Source organism: Bos indicus, chromosome X (assembly GCF_029378745.1).
Source record: "Bos indicus isolate NIAB-ARS_2022 breed Sahiwal x Tharparkar chromosome X, NIAB-ARS_B.indTharparkar_mat_pri_1.0, whole genome shotgun sequence".
NCBI lineage: Eukaryota > Metazoa > Chordata > Mammalia > Artiodactyla > Bovidae > Bos > Bos indicus.
Window position 1 is genome coordinate 32,023,163 of NC_091789.1, and position 17,432 is coordinate 32,040,594.

The 17,432-nt window shown below is 44.5% G+C and overlaps 1 protein-coding gene across 7 annotated transcripts in view; it reads left to right on the top strand.

Annotated features, from left to right (window-relative positions):
- The first annotated feature begins 666 nt into the window (after positions 1-666).
- AFF2 (ALF transcription elongation factor 2) overlaps positions 667-17,432 on the top strand; it is a 537,205-nt gene continuing 520,439 nt past the window's right edge. For all 7 annotated transcript variants that reach the window (XM_070785319.1, XM_070785321.1, XM_070785322.1 and 4 more), the window contains exon 1: positions 667-1,017. In XM_070785319.1, coding sequence (XP_070641420.1) covers positions 971-1,017 — 47 coding nt within the window. In that variant the 5' untranslated portion in view covers positions 667-970. The remainder of the gene's footprint in view (positions 1,018-17,432) is intronic.

Below are 17,432 nucleotides of genomic sequence, written 5' to 3' on the forward strand. Positions count from 1 at the left end.
AGGTGACCGCCTTCTTCTTCCTGGCCTCGAGGGCTGTGCGCTGCGGGGCCGAGGGATGCTCAGGCCCACCAAAGTTTGCTCCCAGTGGTCGGGGGTCCCAAGAAGCGTCCCGGGGCAGGGACTGTGCGCGCCGCAGCGGGGGGTGGACCCCCATCCCCGCGGCACTTTGTGCGCTCTTTTCGGGTTCCGAATCTTAACTCGCAGGGGTGGGAGTAGGTGGGGGTTCCGAGAGAGGTTCTCCTTCCGGAAGCAGGTCGCCTGGCCCCGCCGGGCCCCCGCCCGCCTCAGTGCAGCTGCCCCTCCGGCCCGGCCCCAGGGCGAGAGTCCCCAGGTCTGCGGCCGCTCCCACCAGCTGATTTTGACAGAGGGGGGTCTCGGGCGGCGCGGACGGAGGGGCGAGCCCCTGCCAGATCCGGGGATGATAACGCCGGCTCCATGTCGCGGCTTCGGGCTGTCCAGGCTCCGCCCCCTGTGAGTGTGTAAGTGTGTGATGCTGCCGCGGCCGCCGCCGCCGCCGCCTGTGCAGCCGCCGCCGCTGCCGCCCCGGCTGCCGAGCCGCGCCGCGCCGCTGCCGCTGCCCCGGCCGCCCCTGCCGCCGCCACCGCCTCCGCCAGCCCGCAGCCCGCCAGGCGGGCGGCCCCGCCGGCTCGAGCCCGCCGCGCCTGCCGCCGCAGCGTCGGGGCGCTGGGCGCGCGGGCAGCCGCGGACCGAGCAGACCCGAGCGGGCGGTCAGGCACTTGCCCGCCCGCTGCCGCTGCCGCCGCCGCCGCCACCGCCCCGAAGCTCAGGACCCGGCACCTCCGGCGCCCGCCCTCGCCGCCCATGCGGCCCGGGCACTTTTAGCCGGGCAGGAGGGCCGGAGATCCGGACTGCCGAGAGCAGCGCGCGAGCCGCGCCGAGAGCCGCGCAGACCCGCCGCGAGCAGCGACGGACGCCCGCCCGCCGCCGCCACCGCCGCCGCCCGGCCGTTATGGATCTATTCGACTTTTTCAGGGACTGGGACCTGGAGCAGCAGTGGTAGGTGTTGCTTTTTGCCTTCTCCTTTGCTGCGCGGGTCCCCGCGCTGGGGCTGGGCTTTCCGCCTTTGTTAAGAGGAGCCGGGGCTTGGTGGGGGCGCCCCGGACGCCCTCCCACTTGCTCTCGGCCACCTCTGGCCCCAGCCGCCGCGACTCCTCGGTCGGGTGCCCGGGTGGGGGTAGGTGCGGATGAGGGGGGAATGCGGGTCCGGAAGGCGTCGCTTTGCACTCCAAGTCCGAAGAGTTGCGTTTGGCCCAAATCGGATGCACTGCTGTCCGGGGTCTGAGCCGCGCGACCTCCGCCCGGGATTTTCTCCCCTAACAGCTGGCTTGGCGGCCTCCCAGCGCACCGGATGCTGCCGCTCGAAATGCCCCCAACTTTCCCAGGTGCCCGACGCTGACGGCGGGTCGCGGGGGGACAGGCAGCGGCCAGGTGTCACCGGCGGCCCTCCACGTCCCCGGCGGCCACCGCCCCCGCCGCCACCTCGGTCCCCGCGCGGCGCGGTGCGCACACCTTCCCTTCCACCCGCTCGCAATCGGGAGCCTGGCGGCGGCTTCGGGGGCCACTGCGTGGGGGACCCCGGGGTCCAGGCCGACTGCGGCGTTGGCTTTCAGTATTGCGGGGTTTTGAAGTTGGCCCCTAAAGTTGGCTGCTCCGAAGTCAAAGCACATTTCATTAACCCCTGGGTCCTGTCCGCACCACCGCCCCCCACCCCCCACTGGGAGGCAGCCACCCGTTTGTGTCATGGGTACCCAGCTCGGATTCAAAGGTTTAGTCAGCTCTTCTCCAAATACCGTCAACTTGTCGCCGAGAGGGCTGTCTGTGAAAGACGGTGCAGAGGTGACTGAGAGCTGGAAAGTTGTTACTCTGCGTGCTGTGCGCGCGCGCGTGCATCAACAGCGATGCACATATCTATTAACTTTTACAAAAGCCTCACCTCCTGCACCAACGTTATCACTGTTCATTTGTCATAACATTTTCTCCTATCAGTTTGCCCCCACAGCCTATGGAATTAGATGAGGGGAAGGCACTGCGGTAGCGCCTTAGACTTAGAATTGCACACTTCGCTATTGGCTTTTTAAATGGAGTTGGAATAATCTATAGTACCGACCGGCAGTGCGAAATCTTTTGCAACGTTAAACTCCTGGCAGCCGTTGACTCTGAATGCTGTGTATTTTTACAAGGATTTCCCTCGCTGATGTGATATTTTAGGCAATTTCCTTCTTTAGAAAAGGGTCACACTCTTAGCCAATAGCTTCATTATGCCAATCATGACTCCTTTAGTTGAAAATCCAAGATAATCAGAACTTTAAAACATTTTATTTTATAGCAATTCGGGGTAAATCCTTGAAGCCACAAATCACGCTGTATCAGTATTAATCTATAAGGCATTTTTGATACCATGCAGGGTTTTATCAGCTCTGCAGAAGAACATTTTGCAATTTTTAATAACCACGCTGTTGTTATTTAAAAGTAAAGATCACAATAAAATTACTGCTCCATTAAATATTACGCTCCTGCACACAGCCTTTACTCTGTTTCACTAATTTATTTTGCAGGCACCTGATAACCACAGCATTACTATTTGCATACAATTTGCCTAATATACGGTGTGGGTAACATCATTAACAGACGTTGTTATAATTGCTTTTGTGGGCGTAGTTCAAATGTTAAACATATATACAATGTATTAGGTTTTTTAAAAACATGTTTATTATACTATTTTAATTTCAGTTTAATCTTAGGCACATGCAGTTGCATATTTAAACGGGTGGGCTCTTTTGATTTGTCTTTTCAGAAGAATACATCTCTCTCCCTTTTCGGAAACTATCTTTTATTATATTAAGGAAAATGCAAAACCTGATTTCCTCTAGATGCCTAACTGTGCCACATCAGTTAAGAAACATGTGGACTCAGACACTCCATGGATATTATGTGAATACTGATGAATTAGTATAACATGTCTGCATAAATCAGCCAGCCTTTTCCCTCTGTGCACACATCCCAGGAAAATTTCTCCTTCGATTGTGAGAGGCAAGCTTCCTTCTACATCTGTGTTTGTAAACATTTGTAATGCTGCGGTTGTGCATCTGTGTGTTGTACACCCCCACAGAGAAAAGGAACAGAAATGTGAATAGTGGGTGAACTAAAGAGCTTGCTATTGCCTTGAATGAAAGTCTGTACCTTTCCAAACTCTCTTGCATATCCAGAGCATGGCAATGGCATGTTCATTACATGTTTACTTCCCCTCCTGGGGAGTAAGTCGTTGATTAGAGTGATGGCATCCATTGCTCCCCACCCCAAACCTTCCAAGGAGGCCTAGAAGGAAAAAGGCACCAGCCAAGTTAAGGATCTCATTTCCATTGGACCTCTTCTCAGCATTCACTTGTGGAACAGAGAGCTCTGAGCCATCTCTACCGCAACCTTATATGTCTGACATAATAACCGGATCAGGCCAGCTAAAAAACAAACTCATCTTCCAAGATCTAATGGAGAAAGACTTTACAGAAACAGGCATATGTGTCACTTACAGACAGTAGACTATAGTAAACAAAAAGTGTGTGCCCATTTAGAAACATCCACATTCCTCAGGAGGAATGCAAATGGGCTGCACGAGGCATGGGTGACACTTCCCAGCCTGGGTGGCTAAGAGTGCTCGGCAGTAACGGAACAGAGCCCTGGACTTCATACACGACAAGAATCTCTTAATGGGTCATGCTCTCGACTCGATTAAAGGGCCAAAGCTCTCATTCTTGAAGATTCCTGGGTGAATGAGCAGTGTTCACCTATGTCTGAATTTAATATGAACCATTCTGTTGAAAAGAGGAAGGTGCAGATGGCTGTGTGCACCAAAGATACCACTTGCTCTTAAAAAGTGAAAAAAGGATAAAGGAAAAAATAATCAAATTTGATCGTTTAAATCATTGCATACAGTTGCCTTGCTAACCCAGTAAATGAATTCTTGAGGTGTCTGGAGATCACGTGGCTAGATTTGGACTCCTTTACCAGCAGGATCTGAGGGCCTGCCAAGTGTCCAGCCTTTCTGTTGGCAGGCACCCCTCCCGTATTGATGAGATGTTGCTTTGTGACAGGCCGAGGTTCTTTGCAGGGGTGCTTATCATCATTTTATTATTGAAAAAGAAAGACAGAAGGAAGGAAAGACAGATACAGGAGAAGGGAAGACAGATACAGGAAGGGGCTCACACTGAAAAATAAAAATGGACAAGCAAATCACCATGAGAGCAAAATCACCATTTTCCAAAGCTTGATGACAATTGTAGTTAAGCCAGGATGACAGTGGCCGACTTTCTGCCTGTGAAGGACAGAGGCCAGCATCCATGGTTTGTAGTTTTTATGTGATGTCTCACAAGTAGCCTAATTAGAGGCAAGCTTGCAAACGGGCAGTTATACAGGAAGAGAGTTAAACTCACTAAACTGTTAGATAAATAGAAAGTTCAAAGGTCTGTGTGGGGCTGTCTAGGCTGGGAAGGGGCCATGTGCGGGCCAGGCTTCTCCTCCCCTCCCCCTCATTCGCTGCCCCAGCGGCCCCTACTTTGCCCAGGTTCCCTCAGCCTTGTGGGAGGCGGGGACCCTGCTCTCCAGACAAAAGTGAACTGTTTCAGCTTCAGTTGGGCATGGCCCATGCATGGCGGCAGCCCGGCTGCCTCTGCCCGTTCTACATGCAGAGATCTGGGAGGCCTCCTTCTCTTCCATCCTCTGAAAGAATGACAGAAGCCTGTTGGTGAATGGGAATGTCAGGGAGAGACTGAGAAGGCAGCCCACCTCTACCTGGGGTTGGCAGGAATGTGGAGGGGGCCGAGGGGTAGCCCCTGGATCTTGTTCTGACCAAGGCCTACAGGTCGCTAGGGTCTCTCTTTCTCTACCTGCATCTATTTATCTTTCCCCCTTCCCCTCTGTTTGTTTTCCAATGAAATGGAGACAGTCAGTGGTCTCTTTTTTCTTGCTGGTACAATATTCATTCTCCAGTGTGTCTAAGCTTTCATTCCGAAAACCGCTTGAGCTTGAGCTTATGGTGGGGTGGAGAGTAAGACTCAAGGTGGTGAAATTAGCTACTGATAAGGTCTGCTCTACACCCGGCTGAAACCCCCCAAAGAATAAATGCTATCTCTGTAAATCTTAAAACGCATGTCTGTTGGACAAGGAAGAAAATTATCTCATGTTAGAAATCAGTTTAATGATACATGAATTGTTTTGCTAATGATTCAGTCAAGCATTTAACAAGTCTAAAATATACAAATCAAGATTGAAAATGACTGCCTCAAATATGAATCTGTCATTATAGACATAAACGAGATTCCAAACATTTAAGCATGTTGTAGATGGATAAAAATTATATTGTATTTAAACATGCTAATTATTGTTGAATAGAAGTGGTTTTAATGTGCTGAACCTTTATTTCATGCCCATTATTCTTAGCTAAGACTATTGCTTGCATGCAGAATCTGCACATATTTAACACAATTGAAAAAATCATAAAAGCCCAATAAAATGGCCATCTCTGGAACAAACTAGGAACTGTACTCCCATGAGCTTATAGCTGTAGGTTGTACCTCAGAAAGGGAAACCGCCACATGCTTGATGAGCTTGTCACATAGACAAAACAATTGGTACAGTGAGTACATTTTTCACTCTTAATTTTGTTTTTTTCTGATTCCTGTGGGATAAAGAAAGAGATTTAAGACTTGTTTACTGAGAATAGAAAGAAGTTTATTGCTAATATAAGAACCCAAGACCACAATCTGGAGAAATCTTTTTGAGGAGTGTGTGTATGTGTGTGTTTCACCCGTGTATGTGATAAGTCGCATCATCATCATTGTTGCTGTTATTTGGGTATCTACTCAGTGCCCCAAACATGACTGACTAGCTCATGCTTTAAATACTCAATTTTACTTAATCCTTTAGACAACTTTGTAAGATGGGTCCTAATACGACCTCCATTTTTAGATGAAGAAATGGAGGCACTGGCTCCTCATTTATGCAGTTCAGATTCCAGCCTAGATGGAGCTGACCCCTGAGTCTGCATCAGCAACTGACATCTTATCTGAGCCTTTCCAACAGGTGCCATCCTTCCTTGTACATCATCTCTTTCCATCATTGTGCATTAGAATGCACAGGTGTTATTCCCATTTTCCAGACGAACAAACAGCGCTAGATAGGTTGATTGACTCACCTAAGTTCACACAGCCTGATTTGTATCAATGGTAGGGCTGAATCAGAAATCCACGTCTCCCACTTTCCAGCTTAATTGCCTTCCCGCACACTCTCATTGCCTATTTTTTATTATTATCGCCTAATATTTATTGTTACTGGGTGAGCTGGAGCATTTGGCTCTCACTGAAACAAACGGATTGGATTGTGTATGTTATGCTTGTGTAAAAAAAAATTGCTGTGGAATGACCATGTAATCAACTAGCCATGGAACTCTGCTTTTTTCTCTTAATCAAATAAGGAGCAGTTTATGTAATGATACAATCTCTTAGCACTTTTTTATGGATGCTTCTTTAATGAGAAGGTATGAATAGCACATTATAATATATGTATGCTGTAATTTTCCATTCATATATGTATAGTATGTATCATATATATATATATATATATATATAATTTCCATATATATATATGGCAAAACTCAAATCCTTGAGAACTGTCTATTTAAGTTCAAATACCCTAATTTTGAAGATTCAGTACTTGAACTTAAAGAAGACCACGGTATATCTGTCTACTTAATTGGAAGCCTCAATGCTGGGTGTAAGGGGTAGATTGCATTTATTTCCAAAGCTTTGTAACTTACCACATCTGTCATTTGATTTGATCCTCACAATAACCTTGTGGGTTTTCCATGACTGGTCTTACTGGCTTCATTTTGTAGATGGCAAAAATGGCAGTTCAGAGAGGTTAACTGGCTTGCCTAAGTTTTCAGTGTGTGGATGGTCTTAGGATTTTTGTTTATTGTTTTTTTTCACTGTGTCACTACTGTTGCATTAAGTCATTTGTGTTTAAATATTCACACACCCTCTCACATCATCTCGGACAGTGCCTTTTTCATTACAAGTGCTCAAGAAACATCTGTTAACACGAGAACCCCATCAGCTCCAAGAGTGGTCTATGCAAATACTCCTGTCATTCAAAGATAGTTGCAAAAGTTCTGGTGGTAATACCACCCCTCTACCTCTTTGATAGTGTTTCAATTGTTTTGTAATTTTTTGAAGGTCTCTTAGCCAGTCTGGTCTCTTTTGAGGAAAGGAATGAGAAAGAATGATGGTAACCCAAAAAATGCTTAATAGGAAAAGGCAAAATTAGAACTCCTGTTACTTACCCGTGTGCTTAAAAAAAGAAAACCAGATTCCTATAAATTCTAAGATATGCTTAGAACTGCAAACTCCAGCTTTGAAGGTTGAGGAGTCCAGGACTATATTGTGTCTCAATCTGTGTGGAGAACGTTAAAGAAGAATGTGTGATAAAAATCTGAAGAAGAATTGACTGATCGGAGGCTTGGGATTCCTCCAGCTTTCCTTGAGTTTCAGCCTTTATGACTTGTATTTCATCATGAGAAGGCTGTTTTTCTACTTAACTGTAGCAGATCCACGCCATAAATTATCATGACTGTTAAACAAAGGTCCAGCACTGGGTTCCTCTAATGTAAAACTTTTATGTTGCACTTTAATGAAATTTTATATGCATGTTCAAAGCGAAGCACACTTTATACCATGGAGAGGGCAATGCTCTGAATTGTTGAATTTATTTTAAGGTAAATCTTTTCGATGACCTTAGCTGCTAACATCCACCTACTTACTGAGCTGAGAAAAATAATCTGAGTGCTTAAATAAAATGGCATGATTTAAGCAGAGCTGACACTAGCCCTCCAGCTAGAATCTGATTTTTATTATGGATTGCTTAGTTTATGGAATGCTATTTTTCATATACCTGTGCATTTTGCTTCATTTGGAAAAGAAAATCAGCCAGTGATTGAAAGTTATCTTTGATGTGGTTGTTTGATAGGCGTGTGCTGGTCTTGGAAGGTGTAAAGGCCACACACTGGGAAATAGCTAAGGAAACTTGAAATCGCTCATCTGTTTATTTTTTCAATGTTCATTTTATTGGAGAAAAGGAAAAGAAGAAACACATCACTTCCATCCCATAAAGAGTGGTTTGTTTTCTTAGATTTCTAAATAACAGTTGTCTGTATCATCGACCAGCTTCAGTGAAAACCAGATCTCAATAGCAGGTATGTATGGTGGCATTGATGAAACCCTATTTCTGGAATCCAAATTTTGTGTTTTGGAGGCCACATATCTCCTGTCAGTAGCATTGAAATGGTCTCTTTTTTATATGAATAAAAAATAAAATCCTACTCATCTTGTAGTGGCACTGCAGTTGCAGCCTGGGTTTTGATAGTCACCAGGAGAACTTTCTTAGGAGTCTGACGTCTCCTTGGTCTTTGGGTCTCTAGTATGATTTGATCAAACCACCCTGCTGGAAGGAGTGTGTTTTGAGGACAGTTTAACCTTCTGACTGTGGCAATATGTACAGGATGACCTAACTGTCTGCTGAACAATGAGAAATGCAATTGCAGAGGCTTTATTTCTCCCTCCAGGATGTCAGTCAATGAATTTTTTTAATAAATTAATTTTCCAAAGGGACTGGTGGTTTCACACCAGGTCGGCACAGCCACAGTAACTAAATTAAATTCCAGCTTGATGGATGTTTCTGATGAAGTGCCATGGAATCCTGGAGAGGTCTCATCAATTAGCCATTACTTATTTGCTGGCAGAAGTCTTGGCTTAGGTGTGTAGATATTAATCAATTCCTTGAACCTGTTTCAAGACTGGAGGGCTTCACCATCATCTGGTTCAGCCTCTTCATTGTACAGATGAGGAGACTGAGGCCAAGGATGGGGAAATAACTTGCCCAAGGATGTATAGTCCACATGTGACATTGTTGGGTTGGGTCTGGAGCCCTTGTGCCCTGGTTCAGTATTTGTCACTCTCTCCAGAATGGTTTCCAGGGTTTCCCAGGTGGTGCTAGTGGTAAAGAACCTGCCTGCTACTTCAGGAGACATAAGAGACTTGAGTTCAATCCCTGGGTTGGGGAGATCCCTTGGAGGAAGAAATGGCAACTCACTTCAATATTCATGCCTAGAGAATCCCATGGACAGAGGAGCCTGGTGGGCTGCAGTCCATAGGGTTGCAAAGAGTTGGATGTGACTGAAGCGACTTAGCATGCACGACAGAGGTGTTTACTTCGTGTACCAGCTCTGTGCCCAGTGCTTTGCTAGGCAGTCACTCTTAGGGGGAGAGGAAAGGAATGTAGAAGGTGACCTCTGGCCCCAGTGACTTGACATTGGAATGTAGAACTAGTTTGGGGGAAATAGTAGGACATGGATGTAAGTAAAGTAAGAATTCAGGGAGAGAGAGACTGTGGGCTAGAGGAGGAGAAGCAGTCTTCCTCAAGGCCAAGAGTGAAATGGAAAACCAGAAATGTGGGCTGTTTAGAAGACCAGGAGCAGCCAACACTTGCTCTTCAACAGCTGTCTTTGGACCCACAGTTATCTGGTTGGATAGTCACTCACAGTCATCACATAATTGCTGAAGTTATGTTTTGCTATGTGAACAGAGTATTGTCATCACCCACTGACCACCACTGGCTGTGAGATAACCACAAAATTCTGGACAATTATTTAACTGTCTGAATTATGTAAATATTGATGCAAGCATTCTTCAAAGAAATACCAAATTAAAGTTTGTTTTCCCGAATCAGTTGAAACAAATGTTTGTCAATTGGCACCACTGCTGGCAAAGTTGCTATTTTTGAAAGATGCATATATTGTGGCTCTTGAGATGTACCCAGATACATTTGTTCTTTTGTTCTTTTTCTTTTGAAAAAATTATTAGCTTATTTTTCTGAAAGGTGTGTATTGATGTTTTTCCTTTTGCCGTTTTTTTTCCCCCTAAAGGGTAAGTTGGTGCCTTGGTACCATCTGATTGGCATTTATGTCTATGTTTATAATGGCCACCAAATAATTCATTGTCTGGCTGTCTCCTCCTTTGAATCTGAGCTCTGTCTTGGAGAAGCCACTGGCTATAATTCTTCTGCTTCTCTGCCCCTAAACTCACATACTCTTGTCCCGTTGGGTTAGATACCCCTCCTCTGAGCTGCCACGCTGCCCTGACTAGATTTCCAGTGCATCTGAGTTGTTTAGAGGGATGAGAACATGTCTTTTATTGATGTAATCCTAGTTAGTGTCTGGCCCAGAGTAATAGCCTAATGAAGCCAATCCAAGGTGCACCATCCTTTGCTTATCTGAGTCATTCAGGCATTGCACTAGGTCTTCCAAATATTATGTCTAGGTGGGAAGCCATCATAATAAGTCATATTAATAATAGTGAGTGAAAATAACAATCAGAGCCAGCATTTCCTCTGTGACAGGCTCTGATTTGTGTTCTCTGAGTTCCCCATTTTGCAGGGCATGGAATCTGGGACAGAGAGGTTCGGCAACTGAGAGTAGGCTGCAGAGCTGAAATGAACACACAGGCTGTGTGAATCCTTCACTGCACTGCTTGCCCATGATAATACCCTGGCAGAGATGCTAAAGTAGTGGCAAGCCCTGCGTGCCGTGGGGCTTGGCAGCGGACGAGGCTGACGAGGCCTTTGTCACTCTTCTTTAGCATTTACAAGCCAGCATCGGGTTTTCATCCATAACCATATACAAGATCTAACTGGCCTGATATCTACTTCAGCAAGAGACACTCAATTCTGCTCCTCTTTGGTGTAAGCATGAGATTCAGTGCTTGGGAGGAAGATGCATTCAATATGGGCTCCATGAAGGTGGAGTCTTTTTAGGGGTGGTATGATTTACTACTGCAGCTTCACTGCTTAGAACAGTGGCACACAGTATACTGTTTGATATACAGTAACCTGCTTAATGTTTTGTGTGATCAGCTTTGTGAGCAGAGCTGAGAGGTGCAGACTGAGGTCTAAGAGAAGAGCTAAAATCACGGTGGTCAGACAGGCCAGTACAGGTAGATATGTTCCTGAAACAGCATGCTTATTAAAGTTTTATAAAGTCAGTCTCTCTATGTGCATCTTGCTTGCCAGAAATCCTGCGGGGAATTCTTTGTTGATGAGAGTAATCGCTCCTAACAACCCTAAACTTACCAGTTTTGTGATTTTAGGTAGTTACGCAGAGCATTTTCTTTCTGCGAGGTATACCTACATTTAGTATATACAACAATACCGTGAGGGTAATTTTGTGAACTTTTTTTAAAAAAAAAGGTGTCTTAAATTGTTATTGTCACCAGAAAGAGGCTTTCCTCTAGTTCAAAGTGGGGGGTGGGTGGTGGTAGAAGAACATGCCTTCAACATTTGCTCAATATTTTTCTCCCCACTTTTATACCATGGTCTCCTCTGAGGTAGATGCCTTATTTGTTTTTTGTTCGTCTTTCTTTCTTTTAAAAATAGCTCCTGCTTTGGAGGCTAACCTGGGATTTGGATTTTCCTAGCATATTTGGGGCTTCCCAGGTGGCGCAGTTGTAAAGAATCTGCCTGCCAGTGCAAGAGATGCAGGAGACATGGGTTCGATCCCTGGGTTGGGAAGATCCCCTGATGGAGGAAATGGCAGTCCACTCCAGTATTCTTGCCTGGAGAATCCCATGGACAGAAGAGCCTGGTGGGCTACTGTCCATGGGGTCACAAAGAGTCAGATATGACTGAGCAACACACACATGCAACGTGCAACATATTTTTAGACCAAACACATTTTATGCCTCTGAAGGATTCAGATTGCAATTTCATCTCAAGGATGTGCAGGAACATTTCCCTGTGTGTTCATTTTGCAGCACTCTGTAAGATGGTTTGAGTGCCAGCATAAGAGAAGTAGCATATTTCCAAGCACTGTGTTCCATGTTTTACACACATCACCTTATTGAGCAAGCATCCCCAGAAGATAGATGTTTTTTCCCACTGCTTTCAAAGAGTTGGACATCAGCTGTCTCAGAGTTCATGGGTAACTTCAAACTTCAAGATTAATTAAAGTTAATCTTGGGGGGGAACCCTCTAAATGCTATTTATTGTTTTTACAGTATACATTTAAAGGTCACGAGATTCAAGTCAAGAAAGAAAGATAAAAGGCGTTAAAGAAATCTAGGACATTTTTGTAGAGATAAAGTACACAGTTAAATTAGCTTGACATTAAGGTACATATTTTGAGGAGAAATTTTAGGTACTTACGAGTTTTTTTTTTTTTTTTTTTACTTACGAGTTTTTAATAAATTAGGTCTCATATCAGAAAGGAAACATATCCAAGTATTAACAATCCAGGAGGAACGCAAGAGCCATGACAGTCTTTAAAAAAAAACTGCTAAATATTAACTATATCCCTTTTGGTATAATTAGACATTTTGGCTCATTAGTTTTTTGCAATTCTAAAACAGTTTAAACTTCAGTGGTGCACGTATATTCAGACTGCGAGGGATAAAGTTCCTATCAAGAATGATGAAGACTGTTATGGCTGGATTCTGATTAGCATTTTACCCTGAAATTACAATGAAATGCCAATGCACACTCTACTGCCATTGAAAAATGACACCCATGGCAGACTTATACCATACAGGCTTTTGTAAACAGTTGCAGTTACTCACATTATTTTGAAAAAAATTGAAATGTGATGAACCTATCTCAAGAGGCTTGAAAAGTTAAAGTGAATTTTAACTGTAGATTAGTCGCAAATGGTGACAGCAGCACCAGCATTACCTCAGCTGATTAATTTGTAGGGATACTGGTCAATGATTTTAACCAACAGCTACGCATAGTAGAATCCTAATGGGATCTGTCTGTTAAAATTACATAAAGTAGGGCATTTGATTTATTTCATAGTTTCTCAAAGCTCAATTTTAACTTCATACAAATAATGCATTAGTCACCCAGAATAAATGACACATTGAATAAAGTTGTGATTTTGTCTGCTTCTCCTAATCTGATTTAGCACAGGACCACATCTGGCTCCCTAGTGTCTTCCTATTCTGAACGTTTGTAGTAGAGTGGGATCTTTACATATCTCATCAGAGGGGACTGGATCATGTAGGCCTTGCCCTGACCCTGGGTTTCTTGGGTGTGTAAAGAAGGCTTACTGCTTTGGGTGTAGCATTAACAACTGCCATTACTACAGCGAGATGCACAAGTGTTTATAGACATTGCTGCTCTTAGCACACAATCAACTGAAAGATTGCATTTTAAGTTGGTAACCAATTTGAGACTGGTTAAGTATCAAATCTGAAATATGTATTATGAAAAGTAAACTTAGTAAAATAGGACTAAAATCCCTAAAATTCACTTTACCATGTTAAAATGTGAGAGTACACCAAACTTTGCCTAGGTGCCCAGACCAATTCTAGCCCACCAGTTATGCTTGTACCCTTGACCCTGGAGCTGGGGAGTCTTTTCCTTGGGCTGTGAGTGCCTCACAACATCACCTCCACCATCCAGTTTTAGTGCCCGAGATGTGACTACCTTGTACACTCTGATCGCTGTTATTGTCATCTTTCTTTCGGTTCATTACGTCCATGGAAGATGGAAAGGTGAGTTTGTCCAATAGAAAAACTTTGAAATCTGCTCAGCCTGCAATTGCACACCAAAATTGGAAGGTGGCGGGGGAGGTTTTAAATTCATGGCTGGCTGGAAATATGTAGGTTTATATTTTTAAGATTTGAAAAACACGATTAGTAAAAAGCCCGTAGAACTTTGTGGACGTCAAATAACTCTTAAAAAACGAAGGCAAATGATGAAGTATGGGGTAAGTTTCCTGAAATTGAACATAATCATAAAAATCCAAGGAAAAGCAATATATTCTGCAAAATTTATGAGTTTTTTGGTGGGGAGAGTTTGCAAAGCTTGACAACCCCCAGTGCATCTGGCCTGGCACATTCCTATTTGTAATGAGAACCTTATGGGGTGCCGGGCCTCAGTTTTCTTAGGCAGGCCTGCTCCCCAGGGGTATCATAAATGATACGCGAGTCAGAAACTTCATGGCTCATGGCATTTCTCAGAGATGTTTTAGTTAAGCTGCCTCACCCAACTACAGGGGCAGAAGGTGGGAAACAAGTCCCCTCGTAAATCTTCATTGAGCTTTAATTAGTTAATTTTGTTTTTTCTGTTGTTCATAGGAATTAGAAAGGGGAAGAGTAACTGAGTGAATGTGCCTACATGACTCCACAGATATGGTCCAAGTTATCGGGGGTTCCTGTGGCTTTTATTATTTCATGGACACACATTCATTTAACAACAACAATGACAAAAACCCAGAAAACCTCAGAGGTGTAAATACTGGTAACAAAAAGTTGCCAAAAACAGAAGAAAAGGGGCAATGCTAGTGTTAGGGCTACTTTTCCAGTTTTCTGCAGTCTCCTCTTTCCTTTTATTCCCCACATGCTATGCGAGTTTGAAATGTGTCCCAGTCTTACTTGTGAACTTGGGCCTCACCTTGTGGGCTGTGTGGGGTGGTATGGCTGGTAGGTCATGAAATGGAGATTTGTGAATTCGTGTTTGTTCAAATGCGTTCCAGCACCTGGATTTCCTGAATGAAGTTCTGATGTTACTTTTTTCTCAAAAGGAGTTCCAGCCATGTTGGTGGTGTGGTTGGGGGTGGGGAAGTTCCACCTTGAATGGGCCTGTATATTATCGATCCTTTAACTCACTCTGCCTCTCCTGTGACTTTGGGCTTCTCTCTCAATAGGCCTGGAGAAGCCCAATGTTATTTTTGACTCCTTAGTGCTCTGTCACCTCCCCTTCCGTCTCTGCCTTTTGGATTCCTGACATTTATTCCTATGAATGGCTTAGTAGCTGCAGTTTTATTCCCTTCTTTGGGTAGGTCTAATGCATTGAGAACAGGACTGCCCATCACATGAGCATCATTGACCTCCTCATTGTCTTCCTTTTAATCATATCTGTTACATGCGATAAATTTTCAGACTTGTTTACCCTCTATTAGTGAGCTGGGATACTTATGGCAGTTTTTTGAAAGGGGAAAAACAACAATGCTTTCTGGGAGCCATTTAACTAATTTCTCCTGAAGACTATTTATGCATTTTATGAGAGGAATGTTTAAAAGGTTGTCGTGAATGAGGCAGCCGACACTGAATGAGAAGATTTGACAAAAGGAAACTTTTTTTTTTTTTCAGAGGAAAAAGAAGCAGTTTTTACATTTCGTAAGCTTATTTTGAAAGGGTAATAGAGAAATTGCTCTGTTTCCTCACTGGAAAAAAAAAGAAAAAAGAAGACATATTCTGGGGACAGAAGCCTTTAATATCTTGCAAGCTGTTTCAATGAATTCCAAGTTTCAGGTCCAAAACTCTTGTGGCTAATGGAGATTTATGCTCCATCAGTTTTAAAAATCCAAGAAGGCATCTTGAATTTAAATTGTCAAATTATTAGACCTTCATTTTCAACGAAATGGAAAGACATTGGAAATTCTAGCCGTTTTGCCTTGGCAAATTAAGCCACACTTGTTGGTGTTGATGGAGTTTAATAATAAGGCAGAATTTTCATAAATAGACAATGGGTATTGAAGCCTTCCTCCATGACAATTAAGTAGAAAATTAAGGCTCTCTGTGTGCCTCAGTTTTTTTTTTTTTTCCCCATAATGATAATCTCCCATTTAAAACCTGAATTGTAAGAATTGGAAAAGGTATAAAAATCTAAAGAGGAATAGGATCAGTTTTCATGAATCAACGTGAACTCCTTAGAGTTGTGTGATGGTGGAGGGAGAGCAGATGTGGGTCTGCTTCTCTGGAACACTGGCTCCCAGGTCCATGTCCCCATGCTTTTCTTAGAGCTTCAGACCTTCAGGGGAATGGGGCCTCAGTGGGGGCCTCAGCCAGCTCCTTGGCCATGCCCTTCCCTTGCTCTCCCTAGCAGTGCTTACCCAGCTTCTGTCAGCCCAAAAAGCAAACCAGAAAATGGGAGGAGAATAAAACCTCCTCTCAAAGCAGCCAGTTCTTTCCTGTCTGGGAAGTTCAGCTACACATTCCATCATCTGTGTGAAAAGGCCTCTCAAGCTTCCAGCCCTTGGTTCTAGTTCTTCCCTGAAAGCCACACAAAGGACGTATCATTGCCTTGGCTCACGTCAGCCCTCCTGGGTCTGAGGGCAGCCCTCCTGTGTTCACTGTGTTCTCATTTCTCAGGGTGGAACATTCCAGTATGAAGATAACGACCTGCAGGGACTCATGGTTGTCCTTGTATAGATATGTGGAGCGGAGGTGGCCAGGCCTGGCAGGCTGGAGCATCTTGTTCCAAGATAGGGATTGGATCTGAATAGCATCCCATTCTGACCCTACATTCTTGAATGGTCCCACTCTCCTTGCAATATGTGCCACAGCCAACCTTTGCAATGGGTAAAATCTTAAGTGTTATGGGGATCTTAGGGTTTCCCTGGTGGCTCAGATGATAAAGAATCTGCCTGCAATGTGGGGGGATCTGGTTTCGATCCCTGGGTCAGGGAGATCCCCTGGAGAAGGAAATGTCAACCCTCTTCAGAGTTCTTGCCTGGAGAATTCCATGGACAGAGGAGCCTGATAGTCCATGGAGTTGCAAGAGTCAGACACGACTGAGTGACTAAACCACCACCTCCACCATGGAGATCTTATGTGGCCATTGCCTACATGGCCCCTGGAGCCAGATCATTAAATGCTTAAACTAGGATGAGAGTTGGGCAGAGGTCCATTGCTTCTGCAAGGCACCCAAGGTCATATCTGAAGATCCTTCCAATTGCAGGGATTACAGCCCTCTTTAAGATGACAAAAACAGATACTCCTTGCCCAGCCTTCAGGACCAGGGCCCTGGTTGATTCCTGCAGGAGATTTACGTGAAGGAGATTGACATGACAAAGAGGATTGGCTGGAGCCACAGCAAACCATTTCCAAAGACACTGTTCTGAAAGGGCTTGAGTCATCAATCATATGGTGAAACGCATGGCACAGGGCATCTGGCTTTCTTTTTGGCTGCCAGGAAGCTAGGCTGACCCAGCACTGCCTTGAGTAATTTCTTCAATGTCTAGTACTCATTATTTCCACCTGCTGCATGAGAGGGAGCTTAAGTCAAAATCTAGCCCCCATGACATTGCACCAAATTGTTGATTACTGCAACCTTTCCGTCAGTATTCAGCAAACCACTTCCTGTACTGCACTATTGATGAGTATTGTCAACTTTTGAATTCAGCTGTACAGTATTGAGTCTTTTTGCTAAAAGGACTCTAAATTGGAAAAGAATTTTTTTCACTCATCTTTTTCACAGCTCTTCATGGGGCATCCTAAGATGAATTTTTTTTTTTTTTTTGCTACCAAATGCCTTTTAGAAATATTCAGTTTAGATTTCAGACTCAAGACTCGTCTTGACTTGGGCGAATA